The following is a 26,749-nucleotide window of genomic DNA, read 5'->3' as shown; positions in this document are numbered from 1 at the left end:
CGGATAGAACCTTTTTCAGAATTTTCGTAGAGATCTAAAACTTTCAAAGAAGTTTTCAGAATTGACCATTTCCCTTCAAATGTTCACGTGCCAACAGTCTGCTGAAGCCATTGATCACCGTGCACGGTTCTCTATTGTTCACAACCCAGAAACAGATCTGTGTTTTAACAAAGTGAAGGGTAATTTAGGGGATCTTTGAGGGTTCTGTGTGCAGACATTTTACACAAATATTAACAGTATAATATTGTTATTTCCCATGAAATAAGCATCCACAATGCAGCCAAATGAAGCCCTTTCTTCATATTAGATAATATTTCATTATTTCTTACCCGTATTATTATGTGTGAGCAGGATCTTAACACAGCTTTCAGGTGGAGCTTTCTTGATTTGACTTCAAGTTTCCTTGTTACGGTTCCTTCATAACATCACATCATCTTTAATAAATGCGTAACATTTGAGTTTTATCAAGAATGTTTTTTTTTTCAAATTCCTTTTCATCTTTGCCTTCATACGAGCATCTTCCTTTAATTCTAACAGCAGCTTCAGTAGACGTGTGTTTGGACGTAGAGGATAAAAAGGTTTTCATCTCTGAATCGACTTGTGCTTGCCAGACACGTTTAGTGTCCATGTTGACAACGTCTTGTCTTTCATTCGATGTGTGTCACGCCCGTCCCCCATGTGGCTAAACGTTGGACCGGTTTTTACTTTGTACCATCCACTTTGATTGTCTTGTTTTGAACTTGTGTCTCAGATTTTTGCACGTCTTTAACAATATTAGCGCTATAACATCTTCCTAATCATTTTAGAAAACAGATGAGTCCTCTGGTTTGTATTCAAACACTAAAGCTTTAGGGAACCGCTCTGATTTGTGTAGCACAAACCAATTCACACAAAACCATCCAAACATAAAGCGAGGAGATTTAACAGCTTGCAGTTTAGTTTAAGAGTACCAAACTTCTGAAATGTAGAAATGGTGAATTAAAGGCATCAGCCAACAGAAAGGTCTTTAATCTGGATTAAAAAGGAGCTGAGGACTCAGCAGACCTGCAGCCTTCTGGGTGCTTTGTTCTAGATATGTGGAGCAGAAAAACTGAACGCTGCTTTACTGTGTTTAGTTTTTTATTTTGGGAACAGGAAGTAGAGCAGTTAGTGTTTGTGCTGGTTCAGAAGGTGTCAGCAGATACATAACAGCAAATGTAAGTTGGCCTTAATCATTCAGTGGTTTATAAATCAACAGCATGAGTCTTTGTTCGACAGGAAGCGAGTGTAAAGACCTGAGATGTGCATGATGTGATCCACTTTCCTTCTCTTGAGGACTCAAGCTGCAGCGTTCTGGATCAGCTGAACGTTTCTGATTGACGTTACACAGAGACGTGTAAACACACCGTTACAGTAGTCAAGTTTACTGAAGGTTTCGTTCATAGACAAGTTTTTTTCAAATCTGGTTGAGTCATAAATAATCTAATCCTTGATGTATTCTTTAGGTGATGGTAGGCTGATTCAGGTAGCGGTCCAAATCCAATCTTTGGATTGGTTTGTGGTTTTTAACATCAGTGATTGAAATTCAGTCAACACATGTTCAATTGGAGAACATTTTAGCACATCCAGTTGTTGATGTGTTCAATGCATTGACCCAGCCCTTGTATTGTATTTTAGTCCCCTGGTGATAGTTGTGTAGATTTGTCTGTCATCTGCACAAACAGACTTGGTTGTTTTCCATAATCTGAGCTAATGGAAGCATGTAGATGGTGAACAGAAGGGGCCCCAGTATTGAACCCTGGGAAAAAACACATGCTGCACTAAAGCTGTTATGGCTCCAAACCCACTAGCCCTTTAAATCTTTAAATCATCACTTTTATCCTTTTAGCTTCATGGTTATTCATTAATCTCTTAATTTTATTTTTGACCAGTTTATTTGCTCAAGCTGTTTTTTTTTCATTCTTTGCTTTTTACTTTTTTTTGTTTTTTTGTTGACTATTGTCTTGTATTTAATTGCTAAGGGCTTTTTATATAACATGTATTATTATCATCACTCTAATTATCATTAATCATGATCACTGCCTGGGATGTAGTCATTCTTATGACCTAACAACAGGTTAGAAAGGAGTGTGTGTGTGTGTGTGTAGCCACTAGTCATTCATTAGTGTGTATGCACTACACTCCACTACAAGTCCTCCCACTTTTTAAGTGTCCAATCAAATAAGAGGCATGTAATTCAGATCCCTCTTGTAAATGCTCACATATTCTGATTCACTGGGTCACAGTAGAGAAGATGAGGACGTTCTCATGTGACATGACGTGAGTGTGTCTATGTGTGAAAACACACAATTCTGCTACTCTGTTATTTTAGCATTATGATGGTGTATCTTCATATATAATTGGAGGTTCTATGTCTTCCTATGATGCAGAAGAGCTCTGACAGACTGTGGAGAGAGATGGGTTCTAACTGCATTTCTTCATGTAGAAAAACAACATGTATGTTGATGAAGACACGTATGATGATTTTGTCACAATGGCAAAAGGTTCTCTGTACTTAGAGAACCTAAGCAGGTAGCAGTTGTAATACACCATTCAACTTCACAGTGAAATCTGAACAGCTTACATTACATTTTTCATTGTAGACATCAGCATTAGGACATAAAGTAGGATTCTTGTCTTCTCTGAAGTTTTGTTCTGCTGCAGAAAATCACTTGTTAAATTAAATTGAAGATGTTTCATTGTTCACTACAGATCTGTCCTTGTTTCCATTCGATGTTCCATGTCTTCTCTGAACAGGATACTATCCATGGACCTATGATGGCAAAAGCGTGTCTTTTTCAGGACTTCTCTGCACGCTTTTATCTTCTGAGTGAATAGATCTTGAGGTTATAACGATCAAACCTTGCTGTCACAGCACGTCCTGGTTCTCTTAAGTCAGTGACTGACGCAGCGATGTGAAAAGCCTGAACTTTCAACCCTCTCCTCAATGGTGATTATCTTTGATTTGCTACAGCTTTTGGTGGAAGAGCATCAAATGTTAATATTCATACACACAGTAGATACAGTACAACGCATTCTCTTTGTCTCTGATGAAACCACCGCAGCTCCCTTCCCCCCTGCTCAGCCTAACGGTGGGCCTCTGTTCATCTCTTGTCCTCTCCGCCGACTGGTTGCCATGCAATGCGCTGTCCATCAGTGACCCGGTAACTGTTGCTAGGAGTGTAATTCTGAGTTTGTGCTCTTTCCTCCTATTTCTACACCCTATCACTCCACATCCCTCTTCCTTCAGCACCCCCCCCCCCCCCCCCCCCCGTGGCTTTCTTTAATCCATCTCTTTGATTTTGTCTCACCCTCCTCCCATTCTCATCTGTCAGGCTCCTCCTTCAACGTCCTTCACCTCTGCTTTCCATCCGCATGCTGCCTCTTTTCTCTGTCACTGACTTTACCCCCACCTCTCAATGATATTCATTTTCAGCCTGATCTCCAAAACCTGATCAATGTATACGAAAATCTTGAAAATACAAATTTCGTAGAGATACATACAAAATGACGTCACCCTATTCAAAGTGAATGGGGACCTGCACCCCGTAAACACACTTTGTGAAGTCTAACGATGTAAAATAAACCTGATATGATTGCATTTTTAACGACAAATCAATGTTAACTTGTAAGAATAGAATACTAACCCTAACCCACTCAAAAAATCCAACATGGCGGAGAGACGTTTGTGTTTTTCACTCAAGGGGCGTGGTTAACCACCGCCAGTTCCTATGTATTGTTACGAATTTCTATGTCAAATATTTCTTATACATTTTTTACGAACGGGTTTTGGAGATCACGTTGTCATTTTGGGTCAGTCGGCTCACCGTAGTGGGGCATCAGCTCTGTGTAAATACAGCATTTGGATATACTGTCATCTATTCAGTAGAAGTAATTATTTACATGCTGCAAAGGGAAAGGTTTTCCCCTAAAAGTCGATGATTTGAGTCATCAGTTGAGAAGGACACGTGTCCCCTGCTGTCCGTCAAAGCACTTCCTTTTCCAGCCGTGTTCACAGAGTGAGGATACCATGTTGCTGCTTGCAGAGTTTAGGGTGGAGCAGCTTACCTGACCGTGGTGGTGGTACACTTACAAAAGTTTAAAAAATGCCATTCGGAGGACCTAATAACACACTTAATTACTACTGCGAAGGTGATATAGGTACAGTTACTGCTGGAGAGCCATTTGTGAAAGGTTTGGCGGTCACGATGTGATTGATGGACATTGATGGGGGGGGGGGGCATAGGTGCAAGTTACCAAAGGAAGGAGCAAAATGAAGAAAAATCCACTGAGTGAAAGTCAAGTAAGAGAAAGAGGGAAGGGAAAGGAGCAGTATTTGGCGAGGATGAAGGGGGTTAGGGCGGGTCCGTGCATAATTACATTTTCTCTTCTGACCAGTATTGGGAATCAATAATGTAATTCATAGAAAAGCCCCGGTGCTGCCCCTCATTGGCATTCACAGACATGAGCCGTACTTACATTCGAAAGAATGAAAACATGGTGAGGTGGGTGGCGGTGTGTTTCCATCTCCTCCACAACGCCTGCAAAAACGTTGAATACTTTGACTTTCTATCAGAACATGATTGATGTCATCATTTGTCCACACATTTGAAGAAGTCTAACCTTTTTATTGTTTGCATCCTGTGACCTGCTGGAGGAAACGTGGGGTTGGAGAGAGGAGGGTCACTGTTGTTAGAGGACACAAAGCTTCTATTAGTGTTACCTTGAATATTTCATATGTCATGGCTGAATATTTAGTTCATGAGAGGGGTTTGTGTTGTCAAACCATATTTGGTATATTTTGCTTTTAAATTTGTTGTGTCTGTTGTTTTTCATGATGAATCCTGTGGTTAAAAAAATAATATTCTGGTTTTGTTTTGTTGCTGCTCTACCATCGTATGAACCATTTCAAGTCCCACTGAAGATTTTACCCGTTATTCTAAATGATGAACATAAGAAAGTCGTTGTAAAAGCTTTTATAAAACTTGTTACCACGAATCTCCACTTCTTAGTAATCATATATCCACAGCACAGAGCGGCCTGTGCCGGACCTCTTTTGTAGAGATGCAGTGGAAATGCACCAATTTTAACCTCCATCATATAGTTAGTCGTATTTGGGCCCTTATTGAGCACCCATTTCTCTGTGAGTTGTGTATGTACAGTACTGTTGGGCAGCTCTAACAACAGACACTCATTTACTGCAATTAAAGAACATGGCCCTACTACCTAATTAGTATAGGATTTCATAATATAATTGCAAAGTTGCAATTAATTTAACTGGAAAGGTTGACGGACAAGCATTGAATGACTCTGCAGACCCTTTGGGGTGTTTGCATTTGGGGCCATGGTGATCCGGCGTTATTCTTTACGATGTACCTGCATTTGAAAGGAGACATTGTCCCTGCCATCATCAGACATGCTGTATGATTACACAGCAGCCAAAGCCACGGCCAATGTTTTGTCAAATCCAAGGTGTATTTCTGATGCTGCTACGTTCTTCTGGTCGGAGGACTGTGGTGGTCCTCACGTCTGTGTGCGTCCTGGAGACAGACCTTTTGTTACTACTCTGCATGTTGTTATGCGGCAGCTTGCATGTAAGCAGCTAAGAGCACAGGTAGCTGTCATCCTGCGCAGTAGGTGTCCATCTATGGCTGCAGAGTGCTGCTGTTGTTTGTGCTAACCCACCTGTCTGCGCCCCCCCCTCTGCCTCCCCACAGCGCTGACAGGAAGCCAAGCCGAGTCCCAAGCCCCGATCCAAGGACTTCACAGAGCCACAGTCGACGGGACACGACCCCGCAGAGCCGCCACCGAGGAGACCTACTGGTCCTACTCAGGTGTGTGTCTGTTTGTGTACATTTGTGCCCATGATCGTGGCTGTGTCTGGGTGATGTTTTGGGGGACATTCTGGAGGATGAGATTGGTGTTAAATGCTCTGAGAGCTGTGGGAGGTTTGGAACTACGGAATGCACATCTGCTCCCATTCGATCTTGCATGTTGCAATCGTTCTTACGTCCATGAATCAGGACGTGAGAATCGACTTTATTGGCAATGTGTGATTACGCACACATTGACATTGACAGTCATATACAGGGTTCTTTTGCGACTAAACTAAGAAACACGTTGGACATGTTGGGTCGCTGGATTATTTGTTGGAAAATGTCTTTTTCGCAGAACTGTTCATTGATGCTTTACAATGTATTTATTAAACATTTTGAAATTATGAAAAACTGAGCAAATATTATAGTATATGAACCCCAGTGTGCAAAAAGTGTTCATTCATTTTAGAGAGCTGCTGCTGCCCTTTAAACTCAACATCCTTCCATCCTTACATTAAGAATTTCCCCACAACTCAAAATACATAAACTTTCCTTGGAAGCTTTTACTGTGAAACGGCTGCAGGAAGTGGAGGTTTTTTTTTTTTTTTCTGTGAATAAAAGAACAATGAATAAGGCATATTTGGAGGGAATGCGTGACCATGTAGCAGCCCTGGGCTTTAACGTCAGCTTACACAGCCACTGCGAAGCCCCTCGGTTCGTGCTTTAGGGTTTGATTTCAGTTAATGGGGGGCTTCACAGGTACAGTAAACCTGGATGAACACAAAGACATGTGATTGAGCTAATGCTGCACTGTGTGTGTTATAGAGTATACGTGCTACTTCCTCCTCCTCCCCTCTCTCTGTTTATCCTTCCTCTCTCAGCCGCCCCTCTGGCCTGGAGGCATCTCCGGGCCTCTCTTTTTTATTCTACCAGTGCTTCAGAAGAGAAATAAGGCACTTCCGCTGTCCCTTTAGAGCTTTAAGTGTTTTAGAGGGGCAGCATTAATCTTTCACTGTGCAAGCGAATCAAGCCCCGGGCCACAAATGATCTTTTATCTTATTTATTTCAATACTCTCGCTCTCTCGTCTAACCTTAATTGGTGGCCCATCGTGCCTGCGAGAGGACCGGGGCTTGTGGGTAAAAACAGAGCCGGTGACAGTTTCCCCTTAGCGCTCCTGTTGCTGACGCTCACATCCACCGATGCTCTCCTGCTGCACGCGTTTGATCGCAGCTCTTTGAGCGATGCTGATGTAACGGTGGGGAGCGTGATGGGTAGAATCCAGGCAAGAGAGGAAGTAGAGGAGAAATCCAGTTGTATTATTGGCCAGTGTTTCGTAAGCTCATACCGGCCCTCATCAGCGAGACAGAGGAGTTAAACAGAGACGTGGGACTGGTTTTACAGCTGCTCAACCTAAAGTCTACAATCAGAAGCAGGGCGGTCTCTACTCTGTCACTCCACACTCTTCCTATTATGAATAGGAGATGTTTGTAATGTCATCTTCTCCAACAAAGGCACACACACACACACACGTGGCTTTTATTAAAGAGTCATAACATAAAGATAACTTACATATTTACTTTATGGCTTGTAGGAATGTAAGTTTGGTGTGGAAGACATTCGAACACATCACAATGAGGCACAGTACATCTTCTCGTCGCAGTTTGAACACATCCTCAGCAATTCATTACAATTGAATAAACATTGCTTCATATTCATCCAAATTGTGTTTTTGTAGCTGTCTGCGTATTTAATGAACAAAAACATAGAACTTTCCGTGTTCTCATTGACGTTACCCCTCCCCCCCCCCCCTGCGTGGCTGCCAGCGAGTCTTCAGCAATGTCAGTAGCCTCCCGAACACTGGGAGGTCATCGAAGGAGGATTCCACACATGGACGAACCCATATAGTGAATCAAGTAGACCAGAGGATGGACTTCAACACATCCAGAGGACACAGAGGACGAAGAACGCTGCTCTCAAATCAACCTCCATAGTGCCGTCGTCATCACACAAATGCCCACCGCGCCGGGCTGTGTTTGTGTGCGCACGCTGATTAAATGAACGGTGGCAACCAATTGAGCTGTCCGTGCGAGGTGTGAGGGGTGATGCATTACAGGAGTACTCTCCGTGATTGCGTCAGTGGCTGCGTGTCTAACGCGGGATCAAACTGACTCGCTCTCCGGCGAGGAAAGGCATCGATTCGCCGCCCCAGCAGACATCATGATATTTCCACACCTCTCAAGTAGTCCTTGAGCAGCCTTGACTCGCATCGAGGACAGGAGACGGCGTCCATCAAGTGTACGTATCAGGTCATCCCTCATGACGGGCCGTTCAGCCTGGAGGTCGGGTCGGTTCTCTCCGACCGCCGGCGTTTGAACAATTATTAATTCATTTGGCACGTAAATCTACGTTGAACTGTGCTTTACACTGGATGTGAACACCGGTTTCAAGTCCCGTGCTGGACGACGCACGAGACAGAGAGAGTCCCCCTCAGGATCACCGAGGCCACACATGTGTGCTGCCACTGGTTTCCAGAGGGCCTACATGGCCTAGATTTGAGGTTCCGGATAGTGAAGCTGTTAATACATAAACACAAGAAAATGAAAACCGAAGGAATAAGGTAATAACTAGAAGAGGATTGATGGCTCCGAGCTACACCCATTTAAGGACAGCGGTGACTGGAAGAGCTGCTGGAATGAATCTCTTTTCCTCAGAGGGGAAACACTGCTTTAGTTGTTGAAGGAAATACATAAAAAGGAGATGGATAAAATATAGAAAAATCTTTAATTGTAATGGTGCCAAATGGGAGCCCATTAGCTGCTTCCACCGAAGCTTTCACGGCTTCTTTTGTGGGGTGAATGCTTAGAATTTATCAGAAGCTTTTCTGCCATCTCACCTTTTCTCATCACCAATCTAAAACTCGCTGCTATTCAGCGTAGCGCGGACATTTTTAAAGTGCAGAAATGTCATGAGTACGTTGGTGCACGTGTCACCGGCAAAATGAAGCCATGAATAGAGATGAAACAAGGTGGCACCTTGAGATGAATAGATGACACAGCTGTGTGAGAGAAAGGAGCAGTTGACAGTCAGAAACCGAACAAAACATTGAAGTATTTGACTTTTGAACTGGCTGATAAAACCGTCATCATGAAATAGGCAGAAGAACTACTTTCATTTTATTCAATGTTTCCACTCCACTAAGAGTGCAATAGAATAGAAATCATCAATGACATTTTTAATGTGATCTTCTTGGATATATTTTTACCGCTCATTTTAAGTGAGCTGATCAGCTGGTGAAGTTATGATGTTATGATTATGATTGACACTTTCAGAAACATTTCAAACAGGGTGTGATTGTCAGGTTCTCTGTTTTAAAGCCCCTACTAATGCAGACTTATTCACAACATAAACCTAACCATCAGTATTTAACTTAGTGGGTCATTTTAAATACTAATACTATCTTACTAATGGCTCATTGTTTCCACAACTGGAAACACGTGGGCCTCGTTTGATCCATGTGTGCGTCTGTCTGTCAAACATGACAAAAATAAAGGAAACATGAATAGATAAAATAAGAAAGGTAAAGCATTTCTACATTAAATCAAGATGACATACTTGAAAATACCAAAACACAATTAAGGAATTAACGGCGGCTATCAAAGCATCTACTCTGTCTTGTATGTGAATTAAAGGGTTATAAACATGTAACTACCGCGAATGTAGCCATCACATTGATCCATTAAATGACCCCTCACTGATAATATTCAATTAAATTCAATTTGACCAATAATCCTTCTTTTCATTTGACACCTCTTGGTAAAGTCAATGAGTCCATTTAATTGAAACCGTGGATACTTTTCTTGCCAGGAGTACGGTGCTAAATGTATTCTATGTAGGCTAATCGATGTGTTCTCCTTCATTAATAACTCTTGAGTCCATTTTTACATGAATTAAGGGCGACCCAACGTGGGACATGTGGCTGGTGGAGATTGGTAGATGAAAACCTGTGCTGCATTTCCTCTTTTCTATCACTGTTTCCCGGCTCCTGACTTTGATTGTGTGGTTTAATAAGTATGTGGCAGCCGCCTCCCTTCCAGTCTGCAGCTGTAATGGAATGACCCGGCGCTGCTGACAGCACACTCCTTTAAAGTGGGGCCGCGTGCACATCTGCCACTGTAGCCCTGCCACATAATTGTTCAATTCACTGTACAGCCAATATCCCCGTGCTGTAATTGAATATGACTTTGTCCTGTTTGAGTAATAGCTCCGTTTCAAGCGAGCGAGAGACACAGAGAGAGACGGGGGGGAGAGGTGAGGGATCTTGTGTAGATGAAGCCTGTAGGTCACATCCAGCTGTCAGGCTTCTGGCAATGACGTCTTTGCTGTTGCCATCATGGTTGAGCTCCACCATTGGCTCTCGTTTGAAACATTGTTTTATAACATCTAGTCCAAAGAACTCAAGCGGCTTAAAAGCACTCCAAAGATTTCCCTCGTGGCTGCTGGTGCTCACGGCGGATCCAGGTCCCTCCTTACATGCCGCTCAGCCAGGTGCCATGTGGCGTTTTTCATCCGGGTTTCCTGTGAACGGAAGTAACGAATGTAACTATGAATCCTGGAGTTCTTTGTCATCGGGAGCAGATTCCGTAGGATTGATCTCAGGATGACAAGTCATCACCGGGAGGAGTCATAAAGGCCTGTTAGGTGTGTGCGCGAAGCCTTTACAGCTTTTTTAGGTTCATACGTGTGTTTTCACGCTCACATTTTTAGGACCTTCTTATGCGGAAACAAAAAGCAATCACACATAATGTTAACTGTTAGAAAGAGTCTCACTCCACACATCACGACACAAATAATCAAAACAGAATATTTCATGTTTGCAAACAGGAGACACAGTTCAGAGGTCTTCATCTTTCAGAGAGCAGAGCAGGAATATATAGTTGGAAAATAAACCTGATCATCTTTGACACCACAAGATTATGAACATCGGAAATTAGGATTCGACTTCAGTCACCAGGAATTGGATGAATGGATATTCATGTGTGTTGCATTTTCTCAACATAGTTGGTGGAAACCTTGGCTGCTTAATATGATCCCCACAGCCGAAGGTGCTAGATTTTTAGCATCAATCAATCATTAGCACATTCATTTTCACACATTAGTTTAATTGGTGTGAACAAATGAGGCCATTCATGTGGAGAGAGGCAATTCCTGCTGCATCCTCCTCTGACTGCTATTAGGTAAGAAAATGAATCAGGAAAAGTGTTTGTGTCCAATTCACAATCTGTGATGGATCGCACAAACGTAGCAGATCATCCTTCTTAAAGCATCGTGCTATTGTGACGCTTTAGCAGAGAAACACAGTGAACCTCAAACAGAATCACGTGAGCTACTGGAAGGGAATTCTAGGAAAGTACTTTTACATATCAGACAGCAATTTGGTTCATCAGGAAGCAGGAAATGGTGTATTTCTGGGGTATTTATTTCAAAATTTGTATTAAATGGTACATTTAAAACAATACTTATTTTCATTTCATCCCACTTTTATATAATTTAATAGATATTAATACAGAATGTTACTTCCGCTACTACAGGAAAAGGTGTTTTCTTCTTCTGTGTAGTAATTAAACATGTGAAATCAGGTGAAAAAGTCCCAGAGCAGCTCGTGCAGAAAAGGCTCAATCACGTTTACTGGTCCGCTGTAGACTCGTTTTGGGTCAATAACAATAATTGAACCCCATTAACCCTCCATGCAATCAGTAGCTGGCTTCCTGTTTGATTGTCTGAACCCTGGTAGAACATTCATACTGATGGTGGAGGAGTCGGCTGATGGAGCTGGAGGGAGAGCGAGGATGTCTTTAACCCGACTGAACTGCTTCTCCGTCGCTACAAGATTATGTTGTAGGGGTCTTTTTCCCTCTTTCCCAACTCTGCTGACCTTCATGGCTGACCCTATATACGTTCCTTTGGCTGGGGGGGGGGGCTGGGGGCCTCCAGCCCTCCCTCCTTCCCTCAGCAGCACCTCGCTGCAGAAGCAGCTGGATGGGTTATCCCAAGCTGATTTTGGAGTCTTCCTCACCATATCGGCCGATGATATCCAACCACCACACACAGCGTTGCCCTCGAGGGAGCGCCAGCGTGTGTGTGTGTGTGTGTGTGTGTGTGTCTTACTTCCCCCGCAGAGCTGCGTGTGCACGTCGTCCGGAGAAGAACCAGTGCAGCTGGTTTGATCGTGATTTCATTTTCAATGAGCTGAATGTCAGTTTTCCTCCTCCTCCTCCTCCTCCTCCTCCTCCTCCTCCTCCTCCTCCTCCTCCTCCTCCTCCTCCTCCTCCTCCTCCTCCTCCTCCTCCTCCTCCTCCTCCTCCTCCTCCTCCTCCTCCTCCTCCTCCTCCTCCTCCTCCTCCTCCTCCTCCTCCTCCTCCTCCTCCTCCTCCTCCTCCTCCTCCTCCTCCTCCTCCTCCTCCTCCTCCTCCTCCTCCTTTTAATCCACATCCACACATCACTCACAAACCTGGATGTGTGTGACTATGTACCCTCATTCCTCACTCTTTGACTAATGGGGAGCCGGGCTACGCCCTCGGCCCCCTGTCTTATCCATCTAAATGTGTGCGTCTACATACACTAATGTGTGTGTGTGTGTGTGTGTGTGTGTGTGTGTGTGTGTGTGTGAGAGAGATAACGGGCTGGGGTAGGACGCTCTGTCTCATTTATCTGCTGTTGACGTTGAGTATGATTTCCTCTGCTGAGGGGAAGCGATGCCCCTGCTTATTAATTATGCCTGAAATATTAAAAAGACTCCATCAAACATGAATTATTAATTCACTTGGCCCAAATCATCTCAGCTGAAGATTTCCAAGACTTGTCATACATCATTTGACGAGGCCGTGACAACACCGCAGCAGTGAGAAGCGGTGTGTTACACCCCTGTAAACACAAAGTGTGTGTGTGTTTGACAGAGAAGGAGAGACTAAGCGTGTGTGTGTGTGTGTAATGCAGACAGCTGGAAGACACCTTCTGATTCACTCGTGGTTGTATTTGATCAGCATTTTTCTTAAAATCCGGTCACCTTGGAGGTAGAACTACTTCAAATGACTTCCTGGGGATTTGAGGTGTCGATCTGCAGCTGCAGTGTTGCCCGGCAGCCAGGAGGTCATTTGGTCATATGGGTTCCTCATGTGTCCGTTTATGTTGCTCGTAAACCAGACCGGTTTGGGTAGTGGGCAACTCCAATGGTCCACTAGGTGAGAAAGATTCTCCATGCTCTCAAATATATATATAAATATATATCTATAGATGAATAATTATACTTGATAGGTTTGTTTCATTTTAATAAGTGATGCACCATTCACAGAGTATCGTCATCATTTTCTAAATTTGTAACTTTTGTTTTAATGATATAGTTGGCCGATCAGGCGGACCCAAAGTTCCATATGTTGAGTTCAGTGTATGTAATTATATATATATATAACTGACACCCACAATCTATGAACGTATTAAGTACAACATATGACTCCTTTAATCTTTTATGTGATGACATTACAAACTCCTGCATGAGGACGATGGGATGTAAATTACTGATTTTATAATGCATCCTGAATAATGTCACAACATATAAAATACAGACTATACAGAACTGATAACGTTTTAGATTTAGCAGTATAAGTGTAGTAATGATGGGTAACGTGTGTGTGTGTACATGTACACAAATCCTACGCCCTAATGCGTTTGCAGGCAGCCATGCGGCGCTCTCTCTGTGGTTATTAGTTGTGAGATATGACAGAGATCACAAGAGGTCCTGCTACTGTGAAACTACATTTCCCTCACAGGGGATGAATGGTCTTGTTGCCGAGCCACTTAGTCACTATTGTTCATGCTTTACAAGGCCTTGATGACAGAGGACAGGTTGTGCTATATACTGCAAATGGAAATGGAAAATGTTCCTGTCCCCACAGAACAAGGGTAACCTGAAGCTGCAGCACTCACACGGACAGGAATAGAAAGAGCTTGTTTTTATCATTAAACACACTTTGTTCGTGCTGAGATACTCCACCACTGCACAGGCATTGTAGATGTACTATAAAATGAGAACAAACGCATGTCCCACATATCAACTCAAAGTGCTTCACAAACAGTGTGGGTGGCTGTTGGAGAAATGTGTGGTGTCCAGCTTCTACTGCTGAGTAAGAGAGGAAAAAAGAACCCAATATGAATGCATCAATGCCGCGATTATCCCCCTGGTGTATAAAGCATGTCTGATTAACTTGTTTTAACAGAGTTGTTTTCTTTTTCTAAATCCAACCACACTGCCACAGAGACCCCACACATCCAACACAACCGAGATCCCACACATCCAACACAACCGAGACCCCGCACATCCAACACAACCGAGATCCCACACATCCAACACAAAAAAAGATCCGAGACCCGAGACATCCAACACAACCGAGACCTCCAACACAACCGAGATCCCACACATCCAACACAACCGAGACCCCGCACATCCAACACAACCGAGATCCCACACATCCAACACAACCGAGATCCCACACATCCAACACAACCAAGACCTCCAACACAACCGAGATCCCACACATCCAACACAACCGAGACCCCGCACATCCAACACAACCGAGACCCCGCACATCCAACACAACCGAGATCCCACACATCCAACACAACCGAGACCCCGCACATCCAACACAACCAAGACCTCCAACACAACCGAGATCCCACACATCCAACACAACCGAGACCCCGCACATCCAACACAACCGAGACCTCCAACACAACAGAGATCCCACACATCCAACACAACCGAGACCCCGCACATCCAACACAACCGAGATCCCACACATCCAACACAACCGAGACCCCGCACATCCAACACAACCGAGATCCCACACATCCAACACAACCGAGACCCCGCACATCCAACACAAAATTGACCCTGCACATCCAACACAACATTGACCCTACACATACGTTGTATGCCAGAAAGATTCATGCTAAATAAAGACAAACATTCAACTTGGCTGGGTGTAAATAGCCAAATGTGTGACAACCCAGGTACAAATAGACACTATTTTCTTTGACACAATTTATTAACAATTATAGGAGAAAAATATGCATTTTGTATTGGTCAACTGATCATAATTGGTATGGTAAACCTATTTTTCTACTTCTGCCAAACACAAATAATGTAAGCAAAGCATGATTCACTTTCATCGTGGTGTGCAGTTAGTTGCTGTCTGTAGAATTCCGGCCCTGTGCTTAACTTAAATCGCACGGATCCGTGTTTCAGCTGGAAGAGGTGTTATTTTGTTATTCTGAGTCAGACACCAGGCAGAAACAGAGCTGCAGTTTAAGGCCTTTGTAAAATGCCCAGGCTTCTATCGCCAACGTAAAAATAACACCCCCTTCCATGTCCCCTTAAGGCGGAAAATTGCTGCGTGTAGTCCTTTGAAATAACCTCTGACTCTCACAGGCTGGGAAAATAAAGGTCCACCATGAGCACCCGGGATCCTCCAATGATCTGAAGTGAATATCTCCACTGAAAAAGAGTGCATCCGCCCTGCTTTGGTTTAGAGATATATCTCAGAGTCCGCTAGGAAGGTCTGGAAAACATAGATATGTGATTTAAGATAAGATCAGTCATTCTCCACAAGGGGATCAATAACTGCATGTTTGTGTAACTTCTTAGCAGGAGTCACTTAAGTTAAGTGTGACATGGAATCGTAAAAGAGAATCAACAGAAATCCATTTTTGTCCTGCTGATGGAAGAAGCTGTTAGTCAGAAATTGGTATTCCTGTGATACGGTTGTATTTGCTGCTGATACTCAACTTGAGAGGATCAATCCATCTCCACATCTCCTCTATCGGGCCACCAACACATTGCTGTGTCATTTTTTTGAAGATCTAATAATAAACATATACTGTATATTATTTGTAGCTATATTTAAATAAATGTACTGTAATTGCTACATAAAACCAATTTGTATATTATATGGACACTTATTATTATATTATCCATGTAATCGTGAACCAGGAATGACTTCCAAAACCCAGTAGACATTCATTTATTCACAGAACTTGTTAACCTAAGTAATGTTAAGTCTGTAGTTACTTTGAAACAAAACACAAACAAACAAACATTTTCCTTATTTTGTTTCCTGTGAAGGTCAGACATGTACTGTTCATGTTAAGTTCATGTTTGTACGGGATTTCCTTTGGAGAATCTCCGTCAAAAAACAAAACTTTCAGTGATGCATGATATTATTATATGGTTTTATATCTCTGCAGTCCTGAAGAGATCTACTTTTCTTCTGGATAGAAAAAAACAGAAGCGTCATTTTGAGGGATGTTCTGTTCTGATTGGCATACATTTATCTGTGCACATTCATGGTCCCCAAAATATGCTGTTAGTGATTTTAGTGACCCACGTTAATTTCCTTAATTTCAACATCATGCCAGTACTTCCTTTTGTGACCAATATTTGATCTGATTCAAACATACTATAATAACAATAGTAACAACAACTTGATCACTATGATCACTTTGAAGTCAATAAGACCACACTTTCCACCACACACTCCATGCTGTTCTCCTGCATTGTTTAGCATACTGAGGTCTTGGAGGAAAACATAATTTCTACATTGATTGTGTATACTGACAAAAATGTACTGGATGACGTTGCAGGGAGGTACCAACGTGGACCTTGAGGACGGCGTAGAAAACATACTATTACATATTAATAATCCTGTAGTTGCTAAATAGCAGATCACTAATCGTTTTACTGAAAGGTTTGCGTTAATGAAATGGGGGACATTAAGTTTCTCTGCCTTTGAACACATGAATAACTCATATGGTGCAGAAGTCCATCTGTGGAGTTCTTTAGATATTGATCTGCTTACCCCTGTAGTTGTGTTATCTTAGCATATGCAGAATGTGAGGCTTAGGACTGGAGCTCGCTGAGCCCTCCCTCTCCTGTCTGAGCCAAACTGGCCCCTCGCCTGGATATCATCTATCCTCCATGTCTGACATGACAGCCATGATGACGAGACAAGTGCCCCATCACTCACCGGTTAGGAAAAAAATCTCCAGGCCCGTGAATGTGGACGTGTGTGTGTGTGTGTTCGACCCACCTGATGTCAGGCTGGGGTCAATGAGTGTCAGAGGCCGTCCTCTCCATCTCTGCCCCATTCTTTCCTTCCAATTCCTTTGTCCGTCCACATAATCCATCTGCCCTGTGTGTTTGTGTGTTACCATGGGACCATCACACCAACCCATTTCCTCCTCTTGTTTCATTGTCACACACACACACACATTGCAATCACCTTTTAATTCCCTTTGATGTATTACTCTGGCAGGAACCAATTTTAGCGCCCAGAATTGGGCCTTAAATCACCAAATCACCTCCCTTCACCCATCAAGCTATCTATCAACCTGCCTCAGAAAAAAGGAAAACTGCTAAAATATCAGCAATGTAAATAAATTAGTATACGCTGCAATGGCTTGAATGAATATTGTATCGACAGGGATTGAAGGATTTGTTTTAGCAATGATGGATGACGGCTGTGTAGCTGCCAAAACAGGAAGCTTTATCTGCTGCCAGTAGGCTTTGAAGTGTTTACGTGTGCGTGTCTGTAAGTGAGGGTGAGGTGATGCGTGCAGGCCTGTGCACATATAGCCTGTTTTTTGGCATATGCTCCGAAAATTGCATACCCACGATAAAATGTGTAATAACTCTGTAACTACTTTGTCTATTTGGACTTTTTTTCCCTTGATAAATGGTGAGTGCTCTGATGGTTACAAATTACTTTATATGCTACTGGTGAATAAATACAGCAATATTTCATGCAAAGAAATGTTTGTAAATCGTCTAAAAAAGTATGAGAAACTGCCCTATAAATCCTATAAACAGGTAGATAACCACATCTCTATGATAGCCCTGTACATCCAAAGTTTGAGGATAAACTCGAGCAGGCTTTTGTGAAGTGCTTCACGGCCCAGAAACTGTCTCGGGTTCCCGTGGTTCCTAATTGCCCCTTTTAACCCCTTTTTGGAATCGAATGATCCCATCGGATACGACTAAAACCACGCGGAAATGATCAACGGCTTCCTCAGCCACTCACGGAAACAGTGGGATCATTTCGGAATTTTCTCAAAAAACAGCAAAGCTCGTCTCATCATCACCAAGAGAAGACATATTCTGCTCATTTTAAGACTCATACTTGTATTTAGGGTTAATCCTTCACACGTTCACGTGCTGTGATGTTAAAATAACACAGCATTGTCTCGTATTGTCTGTTCCGGACAATAGGCCCAATGTCTTGTATAAAACCTGGAACTAGAATGACTATTTTAGTGTGGAGGGATTTATCGTGAAATCGACAATGTAATCTCATATAAGCTTATTTCTAAATGCTTTTTTGTCAAAGTCAATGTTGAAATTTAGACATTGACGCAGCAATCTATTCATTCATTTATGTGTTTATAGGCCTACGTCTTTATGGGTTTATCACTGTCATTTATTTATGCACATTTCATCTGTTTTTATCCTTTAATTCATACAACACAGTGAAGAGTTGAGCTTTTGTCGTTGTATTCCCCCTCACCGCATGGGCAAACCGAGCAACACAACCTTTTAGGAGGTGTGAGTCTGTCTGCGATCTGTTGCCGACGCTGACTGACAGTGAAGGCTGAGAGGAGACCGATGCTCACAAAGAAATAACGCTCTCTCTTCTCCTGTGTGTGTCTGCGTTTCTGTGTGACACAGATCGATGCGGTTGGCTACAGTGAGCTGGCCTTTACCGTTTGGTCATGTAGAGCGTCGAGTGGATCCCACTTGCATGTTATCAAATATATTCTACTGCAGTACAAGCTAAATACATGACATGTTGTCTAGACCTAAATGTCAAAATGTCTTTGTCTCCTCGTCTTTTCAGCTATACCATGAAGTCTAAGTGTCCATTTAAAAATGCTCAGTGCTATTAATTTATCTTCTCAAAAACAAAACATTGCCTTTTTAAGGTGTAAAACCGTGCAACCGAGAGGTTGTGTATGATTAAATCATACACAAGTTGAATTTGTTATGGCTGGAGGTAATATTATTTTCAAAGTGCACTGGGTGGTGCTTGACTCTCCGGTTGAATCCAGTGGAGTGATCTTTCGTTTGCATTTGAGCGTTCCGAACTGCAGGAACTGGGATGGAGCTGCTTTGAAGCCTGGAAGCAAACAAAGCCTTCCGCTCAGTGAAATCTAAGGAACCGCTTCCTCTGGAGGCTGAACACATCGATCCCACTCCGCAGTCCGTCCTCCGTGCTTCCTAAACTTGTTCTGCTCCGGCCCGCCGGCAGATATCTACTTGTACATTATTATTGGGTTTGAATGTGTTTGTGCTCCCTCAATAGCTTTGTTGTTAATGAGCTTCAGTAGCCATGCAGTGGATGGCTGCACCTTCTTTTGCTACATCACGCCAGGAATCAAAGGAGTTGGTGCTCATTGATTCTATATTGAGTGTATCCTACGAGCTATTGATGCGTCCTCACTGAAAGTGTTCATGCGCAATAGTATGCACAATTGCTCATAGCCAATATTAGATAAAGATTTGCTGTGAAACTTTTACTGCGTGACTTGTTAGCAGAAAATATTTGACTTCTACTCTACTACATTGATTTAAGGAGCAGCCTAGCGATTTATTGTGTTGCCTTGGGTGGAGGATTTCACATTGTCCGTCCTTCTGCACCTACGTTGAACTACGTCTACGCCTGTGAACACGTTGAGAACACCTGCAGGTAAATTTACTCAAATTGGGTAAAATGTGAGCTCACTAAACATGTTTGGCCCCAGAAACAAACATTTCTAGGATAAAAAGATTCAGTGATTACGTTTTGGACGGGAGGTGGTGTTTCGCATTGTCACCTCACAGTAGGTCCTGGCCTCCAACCCGCCAGCTCCTTTCTGTGTTCCACACGGAAAGGCCCCATGTTCTCCCCGTGTCTGCGTGGGTTCCTCCTGCAGTCCAAAGACATGCTCTGGTGGCTCTTAGAGACTCTAAAATGTCCCGTAGGTGTATAAATGGGAGATGAATGTGTGTCTGTCTCCAGGTTAGCTCTGTGATGGACTAACTGGTGTTCCCCATCTCTCGCCAGATGTTAGCTGCCATTGACTCTTGCCCCCCTGTAACCCTCTACGGATAAGTGCTACAGGAGATGACTGAGATTTTGGACAGACTTGGAGGGGCCAATGCTAGTTTTATATTACCTTTAGCTAACCTATTAAGACTAGTCGGGTCTTATTAGGTTAGCCTAAACAATCTAATATCAGATGTTCTTTTTTGTCTAGAAGTGTCTTCTTCTAGGTACAGTTCATTAGCAATTCTTAATTTATTGTGACTTCTAAAATTTACAGGTTTTAGTAGAATTTTTTCATTTCTACAAAATGAGCGAAGTAAGAAAGACAGAAAAAAGTAGATAATATCATTAACTGCTGAGCTATAGGGGGTGCTGGATATCATTGGTGATTTCCAGCACGCCGATAATGATTTTTACCTGCTGAAAATGGATGTATTGCGTTCTGGAAGTGTACCAGCTGCTTGTGTTTGCTTTTCCTATCTCTTGTTGTCTATTGATTAATTAATACAGAGTGATCCTTCATCTTTAAGAGCCGTGATTACACCCAGGAGAAACACAAGGACAGGGGTCACTGTCGCACACAAGCTCTTCTTTATACACACTCCAGTGAAAGGATGTGTGCTTTCCTACTCGGCCTTCCCACTGAGCCCATTTACTGCTGCAGATGACCCGCCCATAGTGGCCGTACGCCCCGATGGGGGAGGAAATGGAATCCGGGATCATCCCCTGAGCTCACACAAGCCTCTCTGCATGCAGAGCAAATTAACTTCATCCCTACATAGCTAATCCTCCATGAAATTAGGATTTTACCCCCTCGATGCACCCCTGCTGAGCTGCTATTGGCTAAAAACAAGTTACCCTGCATGCCGATTAGACTTATGAATGGCTTTGTCGGTCGGGGGGGGCATCACTTTGTGTTAGGCTTATTATTTTATTTATTTATTAATTTATTCCATTTGCTAAAATACTACTTTCTTTGTCGCTTTGCAGATATTAGTCAGATATGCTAGCTACAAGTAATCTCTAAAATGTGTAGATAGCATTCTAATGCTGGAGGAAACAGAAATGTATGATTCAATTACAAAAATGTTAAATGTTGGTACATTGTTTTTGCTAAATGGGTACGTGGTTCCTATCTGATGAGGTATACTATATATATATATATATTTCCAAAGTCAAATAAACAAATAATTAACTTGAAGAAAGAGAATACATGTTGAGAGGCAGTCATTGATTCCTACCTTTGGTCCATCGATGATCCTATTTCGCTCAGATTTATGTGATTTTCTTAAATGGAATGTCTTTCTTTTTAAAAAGAGATCTCTACAATCCTTGTTTGCATTTGTTTGGTCATTATTCTAGTTTACATACGGAAGCTGCCCACAGAACTACAGCAGTTCCTGTTTTTTCAGATTCCAGTAAACATCCGTTCACCTGAACTTCCGAACAAATTCACAGCGCTGCTTTCCAAAATCCCACTTTTCTTGCTGTGGATGTGTTGGACATTGTGACTTTGACCGCCACCCCTCTTGTTAGACTGTTAGCAGTTAGCATGCGTTAGCAGGATTACTTCACAGAAGCTCACTGGTCGTATGAAAAGGTAAAATGATTGGGTTGAATGGGAAATGTACCTGTATGAAGACTGCAGTAAAGTTCTTGATTCAAACATATTCTTATAGCAGATTAGAGATACCAATATGCCCATTTCCTGCTGAGCTGGGCTCTAACCCGCCATCTACTCCAGGGGATTGGATTTCATTGCATCAGCAGAATGAAGGGGATTGGTTTTGCTCACGGCTCATGGTTTCTCATGATCAAAGTCAATCTCAAGCTCTCCGTAGGTGTCTGTCTTCGGTGGATCCCGTGTGGGATCAGTTAAATAGAAACATCATGAAAAGCATCACTCATGACATTGCTGCTCGCTGAGCCCTTTTCATCTGCTATGGATTCGGCTGCGTGTTGACGGGGGTCACTGTGTTTCGAGTCAATACGGAGAACCTTGGGAGGTCGGCGGGAGGCAAGTGAGACCAAAGTGAGTCATTTAAAAAGAAGAAGACGCAATCACGCCCGGAGAAGAACATCGGTGATCTTCTAACAAAAACATGTTTTCTAAAGTTTGTACTAAAACGAGTGGAGGTTAAAGGGTAAAATGGAACGGCTGAGGGAAGAGCGAGTGATCGTAACGCTAATGTGGACTGTAACGGTCGATATCTGGTGCAGATGACTGTCATTTGGATGAGTGATATGCTAATGAGGACTGCATGCTGCTTGGTAAATGCCGATATTATTCTTTTATGTTGTCGTGAAGCTGCCTTCCAAGCCAGCTGCTGCTGTGGGCAACATATGTCCACATTGATGCGGCCTGATGTTGATGTTCGAAATGAATGGCACCTATTAAAAATCCATAAAAAGATAATCTCTCAGAGATAGCAGATACTTATGTTTTCTATCAGTTTGTCTGCAGTCTGGAGACGCTCTTCTAACCACGAGGTTGGCTGTTTGATCCCTGGCTTTGCATATTTAAGGATTTGGATGGGGTGAATGCTGACGTAGTCCCCTTGGAGGACTAAGGGAAAGCCCACCTGATGTCCTTCATACAGATCATAGCCACAGCCTACGACGTGAACTTAGAGGAGAGATTCAAACTTAAAGCCAAGCAGACACACACAGTTTTACACACAATACAGGTTTGCCTGATGCTTTTTAGAAAACATTTCTGTAGTTCACTAAGGTTTTTATTGCCACCACTGATCATAAGAAGGACTCTATTGAATCTTCTCTGTTGCTGCTGTGAATGAGACTTGATGAGACACGTGAGCCCATCGCTCATCACCCCGAGCCTGCATACATTACAGACGAAGGGGCAGATTAGCTGGAGAGAGACTCAACAAGATCAACAGAAACACAAATGGCACGGACCAAAACACACAGGAAATCCTCACAGAGGCTCAGGCCAGATTATTCTGCTTTGTAAAATTCACACCGAGCGGCTTTATTGGATCTCAGCCTGTTTATTATGCCCGACACGGCTTCCACGTGACTGCGCGGAGTGTATACCCTGAGACAAGCGGCTTAGCGCTGACATGGACAAACAGGGCCTAAAGACACACAGCGGTGGAAGAGTGGGTTAGAGGTGGGCTGGAAGCAAGAGACAGACAGTGTGTTTACACAGTGACAGAACCTACTGCATCATGACTGGAGGAAGAGACCGATGGAGACCACTGAGACCAGAGAGCCATGCCTGACTGAATTATTATTTCTGTTAGTTAATAGCAAAGGTACGGGAACGCAAATACAAAATGAGTTAGTTGGTAAACCAAGAAGAGCAGTGAAGGAATTTCCAGCAGAAATACAACTTATACAAAATGAGAACAAGTTTCTTGAAATCACAACAACTAAGCCAGGTGGTTTTCCTGGAATGAAGAACACCATCTTAACTTGAGAACCTCGGGGCTGTTACTCTTTAATGCAGTCTTTACAGATCATTGCTCTGAAATCAGGAGAAAGGAACGACATCAGTAGACAATCAAGATCCTCTCCAGCGTCAGGTTTCTGAAACTGTTATTACAGGAGAGAATCCTTGAGCAAATTATGTAAAATAGAGATGTTTGCTTTACACGTTTTCTAGGAAGGGTTGGTTGAGATGGAGCCAGAGAGAGAGAGAGAAACGTGTGTGTGTGTGTGTGTCGCCTGGAGGGGTATCAGCCTTATCGCCATGCCGGCCCGGGATGGATGTGACTGCTTGGAGCAGCGCTGCCGCTGCACATGTTAAGCAATGTGTAGTCGAAAAAGGGGTCTGTGGGTGAATGGAGTAAAGTTTAATATCACATTATTAATAACTGCAGGTAAACATCATGCATCCAGGCATTGATTGTTCCAGAACATTGGTGGGAGGACAGACTGCTGAGGACAGCCAGCTGTGGATTCGGTTCTGTGGGAGGGAATCCTCTGTTTGTGAAATGAAGGGAGGAGGTTAGATGTGGGTTAATGCCACGTGCACTTTATATATATATATACACACTGTTAATACCTTACATTTAGGTTAAAGTAGCAATATGCAAGTTTTCCATAAATAAGTTTTTCCAATGCATCGGAAAAAAGAACACACATCTATGTCTCCCAATGACACAGAATGTCGTCTTTGCATTCAATGCATTAAAAGATGTAATTGGCTCTGTGCCAAAGATAGTCCTTTTGTTGATGCTTTGAATCTCATTTAAAAAGGACCTCCTATTTTCAAATGGGAAAATCCTCAAAACCTGAGGACATTACGCTGAAAGTGTCTCGTGGAACAATATCTTTTGCTGTCAATGCATATGTCAGAGAAACCAATTTCCAATTAAATAGGAGCAGGACTGTAGATTTATCAACTAATAAATAGTGCTTAAGATCCCTGAGATAGTATTTAGTCGTGTTGTTGCAGCGAGCTCCATCCCTTCTAGCCCTCCCGCTGCACGGAGTGCTGGCAAAGCCCTGATGAGGCTTGGCCCGCAAGTGTCTATTCTGCTCGCCTCATTGGTCAGAGACTCATTAACCCACGCCCCACCCCCCCTCCCCCCAACACACACACACACACACACACACTCCCAGTTATCTGCCGCAAAGTGAATTACACAAGTGCCTATTGATTTCTGTCCTTATGCAAGGCGTGTTTAGAGAAGAAACCTATTGCTTCTCTTCCCGAGCGTTTCCATTGTGATGCTGGGCCCGAGCAGGGCGGGGCTAATTGGCCTCAGACAAGATCACCTTGGCTGTCGGCGCTCAGCGGCTTTGTGTCTGCAGGGAGAAAGGAGAGACAGGGGTAGAAAGAAAGAAATAAAAGGGAAATGGGTCTCACTGTCTATCTAAAGCTTAAGCCTGTCCATTAGAGTGTAACGCCGGGGCCGTGGCCGTGGCCTCAGGAATACGCCATGCGTCTCATCTGCATAAGCTGAATATTTGTGGTGACCGCTAACGTATTCAGATAGCCAGAGAAGACGGGGGGACAGAAATTACTGCTGTGTATCAGGTAGGTGTGTGCTAAATGAGTTTCAGCTTCATTGCGGAGGGGCGTCGAGGTAATAAGGCTCCCGACTGTCCATTCGGGGAACTCGTCTCTTCTTCGGGTGGAGAAATTAGCCCTACGCTGTTCCAGGGTTGCTCCTTTTCACATTGACATCCACTGGTACTGACGATTAAAGCTTCCCCAAGGTGCCTATTAGGTGGAGACAGGTGACCCGTCATAATCCCTTAACAGTCACGGTTTGATCAGTACTTAACCAACACTGGATCCTTTGTTCACTTCTGAGCTCAGTAAGCACCTGTACCGAGGTTAGAATGTCTCCATGCGAAGGGAAATGAAATTACCACTAAGAAACTTCTGCACTTTGACCTATAAATGCGATGCCTATACCCGGTCCAAACTACTGCGTTTGTGTGACTAAGCAGTACATACCTAAACAGTCGACACACAAGGATCATCGGGTGGAGGGTCCTCCGCCCTCTGAGGCACTTATCCTCAAGGGTCATACTGTTGGAGAGAATGGGTTCAATTCTGTCGTAACACTTAGTTGGCCTTTGTACAACAAGCCATCTCCGGATTATTTTACTATCGCTACGGGAGGCTGAATGATTGTAATTATTACCTGAGCACCTCTTTGAATTCAGTCCCATCTGGAACGGCGGTGTCACTCGAATTCCCCAACCACCAGCACCGATTACCTAATGGGCTCGAGAGGAGTGGAGCGTCCTCTGGACATTTCATGCGTCGTCTCGGTAATATGCGACAGGGCAACGTAATTGCTCTCAGTTCAAATGTTTAATTGACAACTCTGGTTAGAGTTTTAGGACTTTATGGTCTACATTTTAGGGGTGCCCACAATTTTTTGGCTCTCGTGGTACTTTTGAAATCGACCAGGTCATGGCGATCATTTTCCTCTTAGGGGCTTCTTCCAAATTGCTTTGAGCTGAGTGAATACAGGCTCCTAGTGTAATGTTTAACCAAAGAAGCTATAGAGTGGCACATTTTTGTTGGAACTTATTAGTATTGAAAATGTAAAAGGTTGACAATGGCTGTAGTTTTTTTAGCGAGTGGAAGACGATGGTGTTTGAGTACCTGCATGTACCACATTTCACATTGATCACATACACACAAGTCAAATCTGGTCCGCTCTATATGACATTGTTTCTCATTTTTTTAACATTAAATTTTTAGATTATTTATGATACAGCTAATTAATTAAAATGTTAATTATCATTATCAATTTAAACAACTGTATTTGTCCAACTTACTGCCTTTTCTCAGCGATGTTAGAATCTGTTTGCAGTCACTTTTTGACAGTGATTGGTTGTCCAACCTGGATGAAAACCAGTCACCATCATTTTGTCATTTTGCCATCAACACTCCCACACTGCCAATGTAAAGAACCTTTTTGATAAAAATAAGGTTGGTGATTGTACATCACGTTATTGGACACCACGGCTTGATGTTCAGCAATGCTTGCTGCCAAGCTGACATGCGTCACGCACCGTAGCTCATCCAAGTCAAACAGCAGCCTATGGAGGCCATGAGAGTAAATGCCGTATACAAGAGAGTTCTTTAGGCCTCATCCATGGAGGGAAAGTCATCCCATTGTCAGGGCCCATCCCATTTGGAATATGCAAAGCGCTCTGCATTATGCATGAGTCCATCCTCCTATATGAGAAGGTCCACACCTGACGAATCAATTTGAATATTTCCGGTTCATCTGGGTCTGGAATTAAAGATGAAAATAAAAGACGTATTGATTGCTACTCATTGAATACAT

The 26,749-nt window shown here is 43.1% G+C and overlaps 1 protein-coding gene across 1 annotated transcript in view; it reads left to right on the top strand.

Annotated features, from left to right (window-relative positions):
• The window catches only part of LOC120835361 (receptor-type tyrosine-protein phosphatase gamma-like), a 208,674-nt gene that overhangs the window by 59,228 nt on the left and 122,697 nt on the right, over positions 1-26,749 (top strand). Inside the window, exon 2 of the mRNA XM_078091719.1 lies at positions 5,736-5,852. Coding sequence (XP_077947845.1) covers positions 5,736-5,852 — 117 coding nt within the window. The remainder of the gene's footprint in view (positions 1-5,735; positions 5,853-26,749) is intronic.

Source organism: Gasterosteus aculeatus, chromosome 17 (genome assembly GCF_964276395.1).
Source record: "Gasterosteus aculeatus chromosome 17, fGasAcu3.hap1.1, whole genome shotgun sequence".
In the NCBI taxonomy this organism is placed as follows: Eukaryota; Metazoa; Chordata; class Actinopteri; order Perciformes; family Gasterosteidae; genus Gasterosteus; species Gasterosteus aculeatus.
This window is presented reverse-complemented; position numbering and strand designations above follow the sequence as displayed.